The 16,980-nt window shown below is 40.4% G+C and overlaps 1 protein-coding gene and 2 long non-coding RNA genes across 12 annotated transcripts; 1 reads left to right on the forward strand and 2 right to left on the reverse strand.

The window, feature by feature from the left end:
- Positions 1-577: 577 nt before the first annotated feature.
- Positions 578-2,272, forward strand: LOC149989833 (uncharacterized). The gene is made up of 2 exons (XR_016501786.1): positions 578-807; positions 1,258-2,272. It is a non-coding gene; the product is annotated as an uncharacterized LOC149989833 (long non-coding RNA).
- A 186-nt stretch (positions 2,273-2,458) lies between these two features.
- Positions 2,459-9,253, reverse strand: LOC112287992 (transcription factor E2FA). Of its 5 annotated transcripts, none has more exons than XM_024531747.3 (14): positions 9,069-9,253; positions 6,818-6,995; positions 6,292-6,351; positions 5,996-6,081; positions 5,664-5,752; positions 5,455-5,509; positions 4,961-5,013; positions 4,788-4,838; positions 4,540-4,588; positions 4,324-4,389; positions 4,047-4,123; positions 3,477-3,723; positions 3,272-3,338; positions 2,459-3,084 (listed from the first exon to the last, which is right to left on the reverse strand). In XM_024531747.3, the coding sequence occupies exons 2-14, from the start codon at positions 6,993-6,995 to the stop codon at positions 2,960-2,962; spliced, it is 1,203 nt and encodes a 400-aa protein (XP_024387515.1). In that variant the 5' UTR covers positions 9,069-9,253; the 3' UTR covers positions 2,459-2,959. The 5 variants fall into 5 exon arrangements, with proteins under 5 accessions (XP_024387515.1, XP_024387489.1, XP_024387507.1 ...); XM_024531721.3 differs by having other exon boundaries at positions 9,112-9,232; XM_024531739.3 differs by having other exon boundaries at positions 8,411-9,178.
- A 3,962-nt stretch (positions 9,254-13,215) lies between these two features.
- LOC149989834 (uncharacterized) lies at positions 13,216-16,619 on the reverse strand. 6 transcript variants are annotated; one of them, XR_016501789.1, is made up of 8 exons: positions 16,403-16,619; positions 15,902-16,066; positions 15,613-15,696; positions 15,283-15,514; positions 14,934-15,057; positions 14,677-14,776; positions 13,958-14,310; positions 13,216-13,654 (listed from the first exon to the last, which is right to left on the reverse strand). It is a non-coding gene; the product is annotated as an uncharacterized LOC149989834 (long non-coding RNA). The 6 variants fall into 6 exon arrangements; XR_016501793.1 differs by lacking the exon at positions 13,216-13,654 and having other exon boundaries at positions 13,666-14,310; positions 15,283-15,353; XR_016501790.1 differs by lacking the exon at positions 13,216-13,654 and having other exon boundaries at positions 13,666-14,310; positions 14,999-15,057.
- Between the last annotated feature and the right edge of the window lie 361 nt (positions 16,620-16,980).

Below are 16,980 nucleotides of genomic sequence, written 5' to 3' on the forward strand. Positions count from 1 at the left end.
GTTTATTTAGGGCTACATCAAGATTTAATTAGGATTTACTTAAAGTTTTATTTTTAGTATTATTTAGGATTTTGTTTTTTAAGTGATTTTATTTTTAGTATTTATTTAAGGTTATTTTTATTTCTTTAAATATTTTATTTTTACACTTCTTTAAGATTTCTTTATTATTTTTCTTTGAAATTAATTTATGACTTCTTTGTGTTTCTTTTGTAATTTCTTTTCAATTTCTTTTTGATTGATTACAATTTGATTATAGTTGTTAAGGATGACTTAGAATTTAATTAAGATTCTATTAGACTTGGTAGGATCTTATTGTTGCATTTTCTATTTACCTTCCATAGCTAGGTGCCCAATGTATTCTCAAGTAAGATTTCACATTATACAACAACATGCTATCTATCTTTTGCTTGTATGTGGCTACCTTTCACTAGTAACGAAGTAGTGCTTGCCTTCTGGCTACAACTTCCTAATTAAGAGAATTGCTTTGATACTAAATTACTTGAATCAACTTATTTTATTATCACAAGCACAGAGTATTTATACATCAGATACCCGTATATAATAAGGTTACCTTCTAGCTACGGTGGTACGAGGGCGTTTGTGTGCCTCAAACCCTGCCGTGCAAATCTGGTTGAGGAAGAAGGTAGGGGTGCTGATATCCGAGGCGCTGTGGTGCTATTGACACATTGTGAGTTGCACAGCTTAAATTCTGAATTTCCCTGGGTGCTTCTCGATTCCGTGTGTTGATGGTGAGCGAATCAGAAATTTGTGGGGTCCTAGAAAGCGATCTTCGAAAAGATTGGAAAGGTCACATAACACAGGTTTCTTTGTTGGGATTGAGGCGGAGTTCGTTTGTTTGCCTGCTGATCTGTTTTGTTGCATCTTCTCTTGTTACCGTAATTGAAAGCTTGTCTATTATTATTGACTCTTCGTCTTTATGTCTTTCCTTGAACGAATGCTTAGTTCCTTTTTGCCACCGCAGTTGAAGCAAGCCTATCGAGTTCACCAACTTCAGATTAAAATCGGTCCATTAAATTGTTTGAGTTATAATATCTTCGATGATTTAGAACTTACTTGACAGATTTTTGGTGCTAAACCTTTTATTTCCTGCCCAAGGTTCTGAAAATGTCCATTCCACATATTATCTCCTACACTCCCAAAAATTTGAAACACGACCTTCTAAGCCCTTGAGAGTGCCATTTGTTTTGCATGCTTGCTGACTCCCCAATGCTAATATTTTGCAATCCTGTTATGCAGACCTTAATTAATGAAGCGATTACAAGGAACCCCGCTGCTCTTACCGACTGCCTTAAGAGTTGAGGAAGATGAAGAACATTGTAAGCAATGGCTGTCTTTGTCAAGTGACTCTCCTGCAAGAGAAAGGGATCAGCGAAGATGCGCCCCTGCGTTGCTTTTGCTGCTGATGATGGCTCTCTTGCTCGTATTTCTCGCTATTATGCTCCTGGAATGCCTCATACACTCTTTTCAGTTTCACCGTTGAATTCTAAGTCTCGAGGCTGAATTCCCTTGAAACTAAACAATGATGTCTCCGTTCGTTGAGGCCAATGTCGTTTGATGATCAGTTACAAATTGCGAAGTTAGGAACCTATTCTCCTCAGCATTTACGGCTTTCACGTTCCTAGTAGAAGATATGGGTACATAGACGACAGACGACAGGTGTGATGGGATTGCACGTTTCGAATGAAACGACACCACGTTGATGAAACAAGAGATACTGATGTGAGACAGTAGTCTCATCCAGCTGATGTGATTCTGCAGTCCCAAGCTCATGGTGGCTCTAAATCTCACATTCTGGGACGGTATCAAATTGTTCCCAATTACGAGGATCCCGCAACGTCCATTACAGAGACTGAAATTCACAGGTACATTCACCTCTTAAGAAATGAACAGATCGAAGTAAAGCTGGACATGGAAGAGATGGAATTTCGATAGAACAATTTTGTACGCGAGATGCAGAAAAATTTCGGCCTTTTCATTTCAGGTCAACCAAAATTTTCAAGGATGAAGACATCGAGGATTCACAGCATTTCGCAGGAAACGCATAGAACCGAACCAGTGTTCACCGTGAGAGAATTGGTAACCACGTGATTAACACATTTAAAGAATCCCACTTCAATCTGATCTTTCTATTGATTTTGCCTCGAAGTACCTCGTTCCAGTCAAGGCGCACACATCTATTGATAACTTGACAGAAGAGCATTTTTTCATGAACACGTCTTTCAAGAAAGTTTTACATCAACATTTATTACAACCTCTCCATTGACATGAAGATGACATGGTTTGGACGGAAAGGCACAGAGTAGCACCCTGCTTACGCTGATATTTTTGCTTTTCGCATCACAAAGGCACTCTATCCTCTCCACATCTGTTCGCAGAAAGAAATTTCACAACTTTACATTCACTTGCCATAAATCTTAGTGCTAAACCACCAAGAACATTCTCAAAGAATCAGGAAGCGGTTGGCTATTTCCTCATGCAGGAACCCTGCAGCTTGTAAGGCACCTTACACAGAATAAGCTCTTTTAGCTTAAACCGAAGAGAATGCATGCTACGTGCTAGTCTGTTCATTCTAACGGGACCATTTACTTACTCGAACTCTATGAAAGATGGCCCGAACCAACATCTCTGGTGTCACGGTCACAGCAGCTTGAGCAGTTGGAAAACTGTTTTCTCAGCTTTAAGAGCTGACACCAACATGCATAAGCACCAGACTTGGCACATATCCCAGCTATGAAGATTTTAACACAAGTGCGGCGAGTGTGGGACCTCCCCTTAGTGTACAGGTTGAAGGACACAATATTCAAGCAAGATAACCGTCAAACCTTTGCGGATTACGGAAACCGACAATTAAGGTCACTGCCACCCACGCGGTTTTTTTAAGACCTGTAATTGGATATTGTATCAGGCTAGGCCTAGTAGATGAAAAAGGCATCCGTACTCAACTAACCGGGTCTACCTCCAGGGCGTTGTTGGATGGCGGAGTATGAGGTCGTGGTGATCCAATGTTCTCGCTTCCAAACTCTGGATTGAGTCTGACTACTTCATCCCACATTGCGTTGGAAGCTGTAGTTACAAGAGGTCAAGGTATGACATTAAATAGCACACAACAAGGAGAAGGTCATGACAGCTAGTCAAAATAGACAGGGACAAGAAAGAGTATGGTAAACATTTAGGACAGAGACAGCTGACAAGTTTCAACGAGCATTTAGACCAGCAGCCCAAACTTTAAAACTTTTCTTAAAAAGGATACGATCACTTCTCCACATATCTGAGATGCCAACACCAGCGTCCGATAGCAACCAGTAGTCTGTATCCGTCTGTAAGACAACCCGAACACCACCCAACAACACAACCAAATATCAAGATGGTAACAAGCTTCTAGAAGATATTGGTTGAAGGAAATTCGTGTCACTCTGTCGAAGATGTAACATCCATATACATGATAAGAAACTTACATTGACCTCTGCAGGCGCTATTCTCATGATCCCCCCCGCAAAGTCAGGATGAGAACCGGTGGGCTCAGGGGCCTGAGATGCAGACTCGTGGCTAACAGGAGGAACCAAATCTGATAGGCCATAGCCTACCTCAGGAACCATAACCATATTCTCTTGATGGCTCATGCCATCGACAGATGAAGATGGACCGGCCTCCTGGGAATCAGGTAGAGTCTCCATGGGAACCTCTGTACGACCTTCAAAACGACTGCACAAGAAACGGAAACATGAACCAATCATCATCTCCGGTGCCCCCAATCTAAGAAAAAGGTATTTAATACCTCCGAGATATCCAACACAATTCACGCAAGAAGAAATATATTCAAACATGTTGAATTAGCTGCCTAATAAATCATGTCTAGGTGTTCGATAACAGAACCAACAACACAAACAAAAAAAGTTTTTCAACCTTATGTTTCCATCGCATTTATGGAACAGTTAGCAAGCACCCACATGCAACGTTAGACAAAAATTAATTATTTTTTTATTTAAAGATGCAACTTTCTAACGTACACGAAGGAGCGCACAAACCTGACAAGGTAAACATCAATGGGTCCCAAAGTGCTGCGAAGCAGAATCTGAAAGCGTCTGTGAGGGTACTCAACTGCCTGCAGAGCATAATGCTAAAAAGTCAGAAAAATCTACCTTCATGATAATCGACTGCGAAGATAGTTTTCTGAGACGTATATAAAAACGAAAGATGACACGTGTGGTAGAGACCGAATAGACAGACGATTCAATTAAGCTCAGGCGGGTATTAAGAACATCATCATCAATTGACATAAATTCCAACCCACAGATGATATACCTCATCTGGATCTGGAACTTCCAAAGTCGTCCCAAGAGGGGCCTTGATAGCAATAAGTGTCTCATTCTGCAAACACCAAGAATACCGAAGTACTTAGTCTTAAGTTATGTCAAGTCTTTCAGAGAGAAGCAACAATACAAAAGCTCTTGAAGAATCACAAAGTTGCCACAATGCAGTCAACGGAAAATGGAACCAAACCAGAAACTCTATGCTCACCTGAAAGCAATGCAAATTTTTTATGTCGTCTTCAGTAACATACAGCCATCTGCACAGAAAAGATAAGTCCTCAACACAAGATATCCAACTCGAAAAAAATCCATATATCGTGTCTCAACAGACTCCATATGTCCGTGTCTAGATTGATGGACAAGGTTCTCAAATTGCACAACTAGAAAAGGAAGACGCAACTATGACCCTTAACCACCCCCGAATTCATCACAAGAGAACATAGGCAGAATTCTCACTGCTTATTGTGTTCATCTTCGCTTAAGCTCCTCAACCGCTCTCTCATTTCACTGCAAACCACAAGATATGAATTGCAACTGTCAGAATACGTTCCACAACAAAATTAAAAGGATATTAGTTGAATATGTGAAATATGAACTTGTAAAACTTCCTGATAAATAACAATATTCACCTAATGCTTTCATCGAGCTTCTTCTCTTTAATGCGTAGGTCCTCCACCTCAGCCTGCATCAAGACCCCACCACTGACAATTAAGATTCGATGGTAAAATCAATGCATAGTAGTATTTCAAATAGTTCATGCAGGCATCGGTCAGCACTGACCCTTGACTTGTTGGACCTGAACCAGCATAACGAGGTCGATATTGGTGTAACTATTTGCTCAAATAAGAATTACCGTACAGCCATCAGATTTTCAGCACTCTAGGGCAACCGGACATTCATAAAATTCCATTGAATAAATAATATAACCCTGGCCTCTGCACCCAAAAGATTACCGTGTCTAGCTCGACTTCTGAAGAGTGCTCTAGTGTAATACATGATATTAAATTTGTAGTGATGGTAAAATTAGGAGATACTTTACAAAAGTGATAATAACAGAAGAGGTAGTACAAAGGTGAAAAACAGAATTGACGCAACAAAAATAGGTGAACCAAACAGGACGTACCAGTAGCCCTGCTGCATCATCCTTAGCTTCGGCATTTCGTACCATTCCTAGACCCCTGCACCCACATTCAAAGAAAACTGCTCACACGGTATTCTCACTAGCAGTGCGTAAACTTAATAACTCATTTGCGACTAAATCCTGGATGCTGATTTCGTATGCAACTCCAATAGGTTTAGCTTGTACAGTTGTTCCATGAGACATATACTCACTTCCATCTGATTCGATTCTTTAGCTTCTTCTCAATTAACCCAATTCCCTCCAATACATTGGTAATATCATATATCCTCCTCTTTTGTACCTGGTGAAACCCAAGATTGTACATCGTCTGATGTCAGAGAACAGCTTAAAAAGAGGTAGTTATTTACTTGAAATAAATGAAAGGATAACAGCGCTACATAACATACACGGCACGGATCATTCATATATATATATATATATAAACTATCATGCATGATCAACAAATTGGCAGTAGTCTGATGACCATCAGAACGGAATCCCTACGACAGTCCTAAAGTAAGGAAGAATCAGGTAAAACACTAACATGTAAAGTATCTGCAGCCTTGTTGAGATCCAATACTCCATCATCTGCTTGCTTTATAAGGTCAATGAACTTCTTCGTCAAGAGACCTGGGTGATAACGACGCAAAGCAAGGAGCAATAATCACGTGGTGTTAATATGTCGCTCTGTTCAGATATAGAATTGGTTTGCAATCTACAGTTCACATTCTTACACGTTGAAATGCGTTATTCTCGCCTATATATGTACGACGGGGAACAGCACAGGGAACCGAGTTGCATCTAAAATTATTATGATTCAAAGGGCAAGATTGGTGTTACCAAGAGAGCTGTCGTAGCGACAGGTGCTGGTAGGAGTCGGTGCACTGCTTGTGGGAGAGCCTGCAAATGGTCACATTACAGTCAGAAGTGGCTCGGCCAGGAGGTGGCCACTTTGTTGAATACAAGGTCAGAGAAACTGAAATTTGCATCATCTACTAGACTTTCTACAATACATTAAAACGTTTATCCTAGACTGTGCCGAACTCGTTGTTGGTTCTCAGAAAAGTGGAGATGTATCATAATACGGCTACACAAGCCGTAAGCTACAGGATTGCGCAACTTTCTACTGTTTCCTTATCGGCTTCAAAATTGCAGATGGTATTCTAAATAAAAGCTAAGGTCGCGCATACAAGTCCTCCGTGTAGACCATCAGAGAAAGGATGTCCTTGTCTGCCCTAAAACCCCACCTAAGAAAAAATCATTTTTGAACTAATCCCAGAGGTTATCATGAAGACCTCTGTACTCAATCTCAATCTACTACTAGTGTTCAAAGGTAATAAGACAGCTCTGCAGCGTTGTGTCCTACCAATGCCTGAAGGCCCTGGAGTCTGCGGGCCATTCTTCGTCTGCTTCACTGTCTTAGCACGGCTGCCTCTACCCCTGGGACCTGTGGGAGTTGGAGCAGGGCTCAGATCTGAATTCGTGTATCCATTCCAGCCGTTCATCTCGACGTGGTGTTCTTCACACTCATTCCTCCGCTTCATCTATCACAGAGACAACATTGAGCATAAAATATTAGGTTGACAATCGGGAGACAACGATAATAACACCTCGAAGAAGTCCTGAAGATTCCATAGAGTCCCTAGCACCCGACCTACACGGTCGTGGGCAAAATTGATTTGGGAACAAAAAGCTGCCCTGGGGTTTAAGTCCCTGGATCAAAATAGGTCTGATACTCTCATGAGACCAAGATACTAGAGAATGCCCAAGAAGAGCTTAGGCTCAATATGTGCACTGCACTTGAATTGAACTTACATCGCTATCGTTCACAGTGGATCAAACTGCAGTACAAGATATCCCTAAACCATTGGTGACCATGCGAAGAACATCACGAACACCTACATTTGAATATAAGAGGCTGTTGACCTCGTTGGGCTCAACTTTGGGATTTACTGAATGCACGGCCTTCCATACGGGCGCCTGTGAATGGGGCATGGCTACATTGCTCCCCAACCCTGGATATGACGCAAGATTCAGCGTGTCGGACCTAAAATCTTCCATACGTCTTCCCTCACACACGTTGCATCAAATGCAGGATAGTCGACCTAGAACCAAAACTACAAGAAAATATCCCATGCGGAGGTGATCATCAACACCCACGCGATCTCCAAAACCTCAATTGCGTTCACCAACACTGCGCCAGTGCCAATAGTAGGAAGGGAGAGGAAAACGCCATAATCAAATTCGGCATTGTGAAAACAGTCGTAGCCTTGACTTGGGGAGCCTAAGGTATGACACCTATTACAGCGCAGCATGCGGAAATGGGATGATACTAATCGTCAAAGAACACCAGATTGATAAACACATGCCAGCAGGGTGCAGGGCAGCAAATTAAAAACGTAGGGAGTCCTCGCTAGTCCTCAGCCCAGATTAATATGAGCGTGTAACATGAACTAAATCAATCCGAATAGATGGAACTCGAAAAACTACCCATTCCACCGATTGACTGTGGACATCACAGAGAGAGCATGGAGATAACTTCAAACTCAAACCGTGTTCTATGCGGATGAGCTGCGAGTGTTGATAATCTGAGACGCCCAGACAGAACCTCTCCCCCTACCATTACCCAGCGAAGTCAAACTTCTCATCTCCTTCCACAGGTCATAACACACCGCCTCCTACTCCCACACCAACAGCATCATTGTCATCATCAACGCGACAAGCCTCATCTCGTATCATCTCGTCTTGTCTTGTGTCACTTAGGTAAACTCACATCACCAATCCCCCAAACACACCGTAATCTCTCTCATAACCCCGAAATTCCCCTCCCATTTACCCGCCCCAAGAACGCCTCTCCTCAATCACTCACTTCTCATTCCTAATCCTCCTTTTCTCAAACCCACAAAACACACATCCGAAACAATCCGACCACAAGGGCACTCCAATGAAGGCAGTCGACCTGAGGATTGATCAAAAGCGGACTCGCATCTCGTCTCCCAATGAAAGCACCTTCACGCAAGCACCATGCTTGCTTTCTCCTCTGTTCTTTTCGACGACGTCCAACAATCGGATGAAAACTCAATTACACTCCAGGTAAGCCAATAAAAAAATAAAAATAAAAACCAAAATCAAAATCATAACTCTGCCATCGCAGGCAGGGACTAGTCCCCCTTCTCCCTCCCCCTCTCCCTATCTATTCCATGATGAAGTCTCGACGACGACACAATACGTTGTTGCGGATGTTCCACCTCCACATTGACGACGTTGACGACGACTCCGTTGCTACGCTCCTACCACTTGAGGCGAAAAGCGCCATAAAATTCGGCCTCCCATAACAACACGAATGAAACCAACCAACGGAAAGAGGACGGAGAGAAGAGAACGAAGAGGAAACACTATCAATCTCAATCTCTCTCTCTCTCTCTCTCTCTCTCCCACACACACTCACACACTCACTCGCACGCAAACAGAGAAAGGAAGGGGAAAGAGGGAGGAGAATATCGACAACAGCACCATGCATCCACCATAGACAACAGAAAAAGGCAAATCCAGCAAACAAACCAACAAACAAACAACGAAGCAAAGCGAAGGGAAGGTGGGATGGAGCAGAGACAGACAGACAGAAGGGATGAATGGCTTCTCCTTCCTCCTCCTCCTCACCACAAGACGAGACGAGAGAAGAGAGGCGCAGTTGCATAGTTTGCGACAAATTGGGCGGGCTTCCCGCTCTGCTCCCGCCCCCGCCCACCCCGCCCCCATCTCTCCCTCTCTCTCTCACCCCGCCCCCGCCCCTTTTGCCTTCCGTATGATATGGCGGGACTCGGCCCTACTCTCTCGCTCTCACACCAGGGGACCCGTCCCTCTCCATCCCCGTCCCTCCAGCCCTCCAAGGTGGATTGATGCACTTGTTGGGTTGATATCTGGATTTCGAGTTCCGGGCATAAACCTGACTTGTTGATGTTGCCTCGGAGCTTGCTGGGTCATAAGCCACCCGGTTATCGGCGCGCCGTTTTGCCCCTTTCCGCTGAGTATTCGGTTCTTCTTCTGCGGTATTTAGCTTGAATATGTTTATTTATTTGTTTAGCTATTTTTGTCATATGAAGCTGTCCAACATTATATTATGAGTGTGTGTATATGGATGTGTGTGTGTGTGTGTGTATATATATATATATATATATATATAACTTCTTTAAGCTTCCAACTTACAATTTCTTGAAAAAAGGTTTAATGTATTCATCAAAACAATATAAATCAAAAAAACTGTAATGCAATTTATGTTTTCTTATCTCTCTTTCTTTTTTCTTTTTTTATTTTTTTTCCATAGAGAGAAATTGTATAAATAAGATCTAATAAATGAATACGATTTTATTTTTTGATTGTAATTTTTTTTATGGTTTTATTAATACTTGGGTATTGGATTTTTTTTCTTTATTTTCAAAACTTTCAAATTCTTCCATACTAAGTCCAGCTTATTAAATACTTTGGTTAGTAAAACAGAAGGGCTTTATCTCAGAATTCAGCAAATGATATTTTTATCCCAAAAAAGCTAAATGATTGCTTTTCAAAATATTTATTATGCATTTTTCTTAGCAACATTCCAAAGAACATTGTCAAATTGATAATATTTGGAATTTGGGAAATATGCAAACCATTATTCAATATTCTTAAATCCCATCATCACAAAATTATTTGGGCATTATTGATATTAACAAATATAAAAAGAAAGCTTCCAACATATCGTTTCTTATCATGTAAGCACCAACCAGACCAAACTTCTCAATAACAAAATTCACTACTTTTTTCAATCATTTACATTGATGAAAAAGAATATCAAATACCTTAAGTACCACCTCCAAAATACTAAAATAGCTGCAAAGACGGTATTTATTTTCATCAACCCTAATCATATGATATTTAAAGTATTCTAAATAACATGTATTTTATTTACTCAATTAACTGGTATTTCTTCTGCTTGAATTGTGGATGGGTTATGATTATTTCAAAATCACTCCCTTTGTAAAATGTGCTTGATTTCAGAATCACACAATAATTTATCAAAGGTTTACTTTAATGGTTGTTCCCAAGGTCAAGTTATATGATTTAATTTTTTTACCTATTCATCCTCATGTTAAACAAAATTAACGTAAAGAATCTGAGTTCTTAAACATGTTTCTATGTAGCAAAGTTTGCATGATTATTTGCCCAATGATTGAAAGCACTTTTTATTTTTATTTATATTTTTTATTATGCAATGTCATGAGATGATGAGAGCATATGTATATTATTCATGTATTCGCACCCTTGTTTAGATGTACAAATGTAAAGTCAAATTACATACCATCATTGTTTTTTACTTTTCATCCTTCTCAACAATAACCATGAATGCTATAGTTATCAAAAAAAAACACCCATTTCACACATGATATTATCATAGAAATAAAAATCAATATGTATAAAAAGAGTATATTGCAAATTCTGCTTTATTCCATTGTTTCATATATATATATATATATATAGTCGTAGAAATTATCAGAATATACACGGAACACTAATATCAACCCCACTTCAAAATAACCTTTTGATTTTTAAGCTGACAATCCGGAGAAGTCCCATTTGACACCCATCAAAAATTATATATAATCAATCCATATTTCATTATATGGATGAATGACAACACGCACATTTTAAGCATTGTGAAAAGAATCAACGATGGATATGCCCCGAACATTGATACAAATAAGAGAATTGCCGGTAGGAATAAAAAATAGAGGCAACATTTATTCATTCATTCATTCATTTTGGCATAATAACAATTGGGTTATTTTCATCCCAAATTATAACACAGAAATTGGGAAGGGCCTTTGGGTGTGAGCGGAAATAGGGGACCCAAGTTTGTTTGAACGGAAACAGGGGCCCAGGCTCTGTATATATTATATTCAATATTCCACAGCTATGCGTCCATTATTAGCTTCCTTATCAGCTTCTAGTATATAGTTGGTTGAGTGCAATTTTTATTTCAAATAGCAATTCCAATATGCTTTTATTATTTTTGTATATGAGATTATTTCGTTATAAATAAAGGGGGTAGAATCAAGGGTTGTTCCCACAAAGTGCGCTTTGCTATGATAGGCAAAAGTTGATGCCCAATAGAGGCTTCTCACACTACAAACTATGTTAAAGTTTTTTTTTTTTTTTTTTTTTTTGCCCTCAATGTTACATATTTATATATGTTTTCACAAACAAAACAAACTTAGGATTGGAGTTTAAAAAAATGGTGCTTTTAAAAAATATAGTGAAGACAATTCAAAGAAAGAAAAATCATAAAATACATATGTTATATTGTTGATAAAATTAGTGCTTGAAAACGGGGATTGTTTCACAAAGGGCAATGTGCCTCCACCTATCGCAACCCACTATTAGACCAACACGAAAAATGTGATTTTCATGTATCAAAATTATTATAATTATTTTTTTTTACCTTTACTTTTGTCTTCTTTATCATAACATGGAAAGAGTGGCTTAATCATTCATGGCACTTTGAGAGTTCAATTTAAAAGAGCATGTAGTTACTTGCATGCTTGCTTTCTTAGTTAAAAATACTGAGAGCACAAAAGAGCCCTAAAATTTAATCGCTTTTTTATTTTATTTCCTCCTGAGAATTACCTCCTTAAATTTTCAGTCATAGAAGCTTCAAATAATTGGTTCAATTTATGCTATTTTTGTGGGTTCATTCATCCAATATTAGTTGCACATAGAAACTCATGCAACTTACATACTGACCTAAAGCCATTCGTTGAGTTGGCCAATGCTGCTTCTTCACTATTTATGGACCCTTAATGATGCATTTGGTTACTTCGAATTAAGCTCCACTGCAGGCTTTTTATTCAGCAGTAATGGCTCACATTATCCCTCCTGAAAAGACTTGGGAAAAACGAAGGTGTTGAAGACATGATTTGGTCACAGAAAAAATTCAATTCACGCTCACAATTACTGGGTGGGTGTGTGACATGATGTTCGGATGATAGCATTTGGTATTAAGAAGGAAAGGTGGTGTTTGGCGATTAGAGCTCCGAAAGGTGACTTTTTAAACCCCCATATTGCTAGGCATGGAAGTAGACTGTATTAGTAAGATCGGCTTTGTCATTAAACTCCGGTTAAGCTTTTGAGAAGGTGGAAGATTGTCTCTCTTCAATCAATGTCAAACTTTCTCTTCTGGGAGGATAAGTCTGAAAACAAGGAACTCTTCCACCGTTTCACTGCAAAAAGGCGAACATTTTCTAAACATACTCTAAGTGGTTTTAAAATCCTCTGCAGAGCCAACATGGTGACTGGACTCGGTCATTTGTGGGTGCCAATTGCTACATTTGCTGTAATAACGGAAGCTTAGTTTAGTAATCGAAATCCGAGATCTGCTATTTTAATCTGAATGCCATTGACCTGATGATCCACAGCATGGGTAACCAATCAACCAATGGACTTCAATGCAAAGCAGTAACAAACTGTATAGCTTTAAAAACTACCTCTCATCGATTCGTTGGTCTGCCTTGAGTTTGCTGACGGTAGTTCGCTACCAATTTAAGGATTTCCAGAGGATTGGAGAATGGGCAGCAGTAAATAAATCGAGGAAAAAGATGCTGAATTACCCGCTTAGCCAGAAAACACTACAATCATCACTCGTGGGAAAAGTTCACTGAGGTCACTGAGGTTCTTATCCATGGCACTGCACGGTTGTAAAAAGAAGCTGTACGTTTCCATCCAAGCATATGTGATGAAGTCCACTTGTATTACTATTGCTCAACACCTAAAATAGAAGAAATTGTTTTTACGAAGGATAGCAGCCGGATTTTAGTGTAAATTTGTAACTTACTAATTAGTGTTTTCAGTGCTTGCTGGGGCGTTCGTCCTCGTCGCTACGCCCTGTAATTCAACTACGGATGAAATATATCTTGCATTTCACCCTTTTAATTACCCAAAGGAGACTTGACCATAAACTTACACACTCCTTTACCCGATCTGTTTGCAAGTCGCTGATTTTCTACTGAAAGATTTTCCAAGTTTTCCGCCATGTTTCCTATCAAGTCTATTCTTGTTGCTACTTTCAAGGGTTTCTTTCAGGGCGCTCTCTCCTCCCTATCTCTTCCACTTTGTCGTCTCGTGGAAAATTCAATACTGTACTTCTTATGCATCTAACCATCCAAGTAGCCTGCAAATATAGAAGATGTAAAAGCATTTCACAGAATGATTCTGGGGCGAATACACTCCATGAACCCGAAATTACCAAGTACGTCCCTTGTAAGACAGAGAACCAGCATACAGCCAATCTTTCTTGTACGTGAAACGGCAACTAATGAAGTCTAAAGTTCTTAAGGATGTTGCTGAAACTATGAGTATACCTGAAACCATTTCAGAAATCACAGGATACCAGCATCATAGAAGTAAAGGAAATAAAAAACTGAAGGAACATGCCGCAAAGTCAATAGATTCATAAAAAGATCTTTGCACTTACGTTCAAGTTCCTTCCCTACTTTCTGCCTGTACCAATCAGCATCTTCCATGTCATTATTCCTTAATCCACGAGCCCCAATTGAACCTCCATCAGGACTCATTTCTGCTTCATTGTCTGCTGAGGCGTCATAGTCTTCCTCCGCCTTGTCCGTTCCCTCTAAGGGTTTTCTCTTATTCCTCAAGTTCCGCTCTTATCCTTCCTCTTAACATTGGCTTCCTGCTCTGCCCTCCGTTATTTACGAAGTGCTTCCCGTTGCTCTCTGGATCTCCCTAGAGCCAAAATCTCTGACGTCTTTATCACATACTCGAGAGACATGACAGCTCCATCATAAATCCTCCTTCAACTTTCACCAACTGCAATGTCATACGTGATTCGATTTCATGAAATTTCACAGCATTACGCTGAGGCATGATTCTCTCTCCCAAAATCATCAGCCAGCTCCACCTTTGCTACCTCGTCTTCAGCTTCACTCTTTGACCCATAACGAGTTCTGAAGATTTAACACAATTCGATACCACTATACATCGAGCCTCTGATTTGACAGAAGAAACCTATTTGATAACAGTCGGAGTCAAAACTAAAGACACATCCCAATCTCACTAAGAAAAAAAAGAAAAAAATATAGACATTAATACATAGACAACGAAGCAGTATGGCAACTAACTTACTCGCAAAATCGCTAACATCGCTCAGTTTGCAAAGGTCAAGTAGCTTCTTACGCTATATAAACTTCCTTGTATTCCGGGACGCTCCCACTGGATGCGCTTGGTATTCTCATTGACCTACTTCAATAACCTTCGGACAATTGTTCAGTTATACCTGCAGAAGAAAAAATTGATGTTCAGAAAAGTAACAAGCCAGCCATCACTTGATTGGACACAGTATAACAAAATAGCAATGAAAGCAGGGCGCCTGCAAGCAGAGCTAAGACGCAAAAAACTCAGATGAAAAACATCGATAGTATATCGTATCTTACCGTTTTAAGATTAGTGAGAGGGAATATGTTCTTAAAAAAAAAAAAAAAAAAAAAAAAAAACGAACTTTAAGTGCTCTTCACCAGTCGGTGATCCATTTATCACAACCTACATCGATGCAGGACCCTGGAGACAGCACAGTACAATCACAACGCAGGATCAACAAAGATTCTCAACTCAACACTTGATCGTACATTCAAACAATAGTATCACATGGCTCACAATCATGTGAACAGCTGTAAAACAAAGGTTGAAATTTCAAAAAAAAAAAAAAAAAAAAAAAAAAAAATCCAGACTTAATTACAAGCACAACTTATTCCTGCATCACGTGTACTCTATGTCGACACTTGCCAGGGAAGAACTCTTGAATACTGCTGGTGATGCTCAAGGTGTGGATTGCGTTCTAGCGATATCAGCAGCCACTGGATATGCAAGTATTTTTTAGCGTAAGTGTAGATCCATGCGGACTCTGCGCCGGTTGAAAGTATGGAGATGTCTTCATGTTGGATTAAGTCATGAAAATCATCACTCCAAGAGAAGCAGTTTTATGTACGAAATGTTTCAGGGAATTTCTCTTTGACTCCTGACACACAATACAGTCTCAACCTTGGGTAAGACAGGGAAAAACAAGGAAAAACGAGAGAGAGAGAGAGAGAGAGAGAGTGTGTGACAGAGTCTTACCAACTACACAAATAAGCATCTGATTCGAACCCTACTAATTTTCTCCATCTGCTGATCCAATTTACTCCTCAAATAAATGATTATCTAAGGAGACAGACGAATTACGTCAGGTATTTGGAAAATGTAATAAAACCCTGGTGATAGGTAGGAACAGCGGACATTAACACAAATGACTAATCAATCTGATTGGAGCAATCACGAAATATTTCTCTCGACACTCAACGTTTTTTGAAATACATATGGTCACTCCAATCAAAAGAACTGCGTGTTGAAGTGGCATGATCCATACTTCGAGCTCGAAAGCTGGGCGCAGCATCGTGACTTTCCGCAATTTTTTCCCCGAATGTCACAATAGTACTAGCAATTTCCCACATGAAACCACCAAACTCTTCAGCATTCTGTCATTCGGAAGAGAGGCCGCATTCTCTTACGCCTGGACCTGGGTCCTCTTCCTCTGCAATACATTACCAAACCCACGAACCTCGTTCAAGCTCACAAATTAAACCCACGCCACCAAAATATAATCTCCCACCTCAAGGTCTCTTAAACGTCTCGAAAAACGTGAAAAATACAAAAGGATAAAAATCAAAGAATTACCAAACACGAATCCCTCCACAGATATTCGCCATTCAAACCACAATCGAAAGACATTAACAGACACTAACCCTCCTTACGCAACCCATGCTGCGCAACCACCACTACGAGACGCCAATAAGGTCCAATTCGAACGCAAAAAACCAAGCCATTAGCTCCAAATCTGCCATGACCCCCGAACCGTCTCCGAACGCACCTGCGTGTGCAATCGTTCAGCGCCTTGACGCTTTCGGCAGCCTTGGGCTTATGAACTTAGACCGCAGCAATTTTCTGGAAAATGACCAGCGATAGCGATCCCGCGCGGAGCTCGACACCCACCAACTGGACCTCCATTCCAGACCAAGATCACTCACAGGTAAGAGTCCCAATCTTCAAAGATTGTGGGCGGCGGAGCTCGCTGTCACTTCCACCTGCGACCTAGGAGAAAGGATGACCGAATCCACTGGAAAAATGGGGATTCATCGAAGGCTAGAAGTATCTAGAATGGCTGAGGTGTCGCCTCCACCGCGGAGAAACCTTCGATGGCAGGTGGATTTTTTCTATTTATTTTTATTTTTGTAGGGGGTCATGCTTTTGTGGCTTTGTGGGGCATTTGACCGCAGTACTTTGGACATTAGATACTAATTTTTTCCTATCATGTGCACCCATCTTGTGACCGCGTTGCTTCTTCGATTGGTTCGCATTAGGCGGGTGTACGATATTCCTCAAAAATGTATTGCGGCTATCATGCAGAAATACTTGGGAGTTTTGCCACCAACAACCCAGCTCGTCACA

This window comes from Physcomitrium patens, chromosome 1 (genome assembly GCF_059467195.1).
Source record: "Physcomitrium patens ecotype Gransden chromosome 1, ASM5946719v1, whole genome shotgun sequence".
NCBI lineage: Eukaryota > Viridiplantae > Streptophyta > Bryopsida > Funariales > Funariaceae > Physcomitrium > Physcomitrium patens.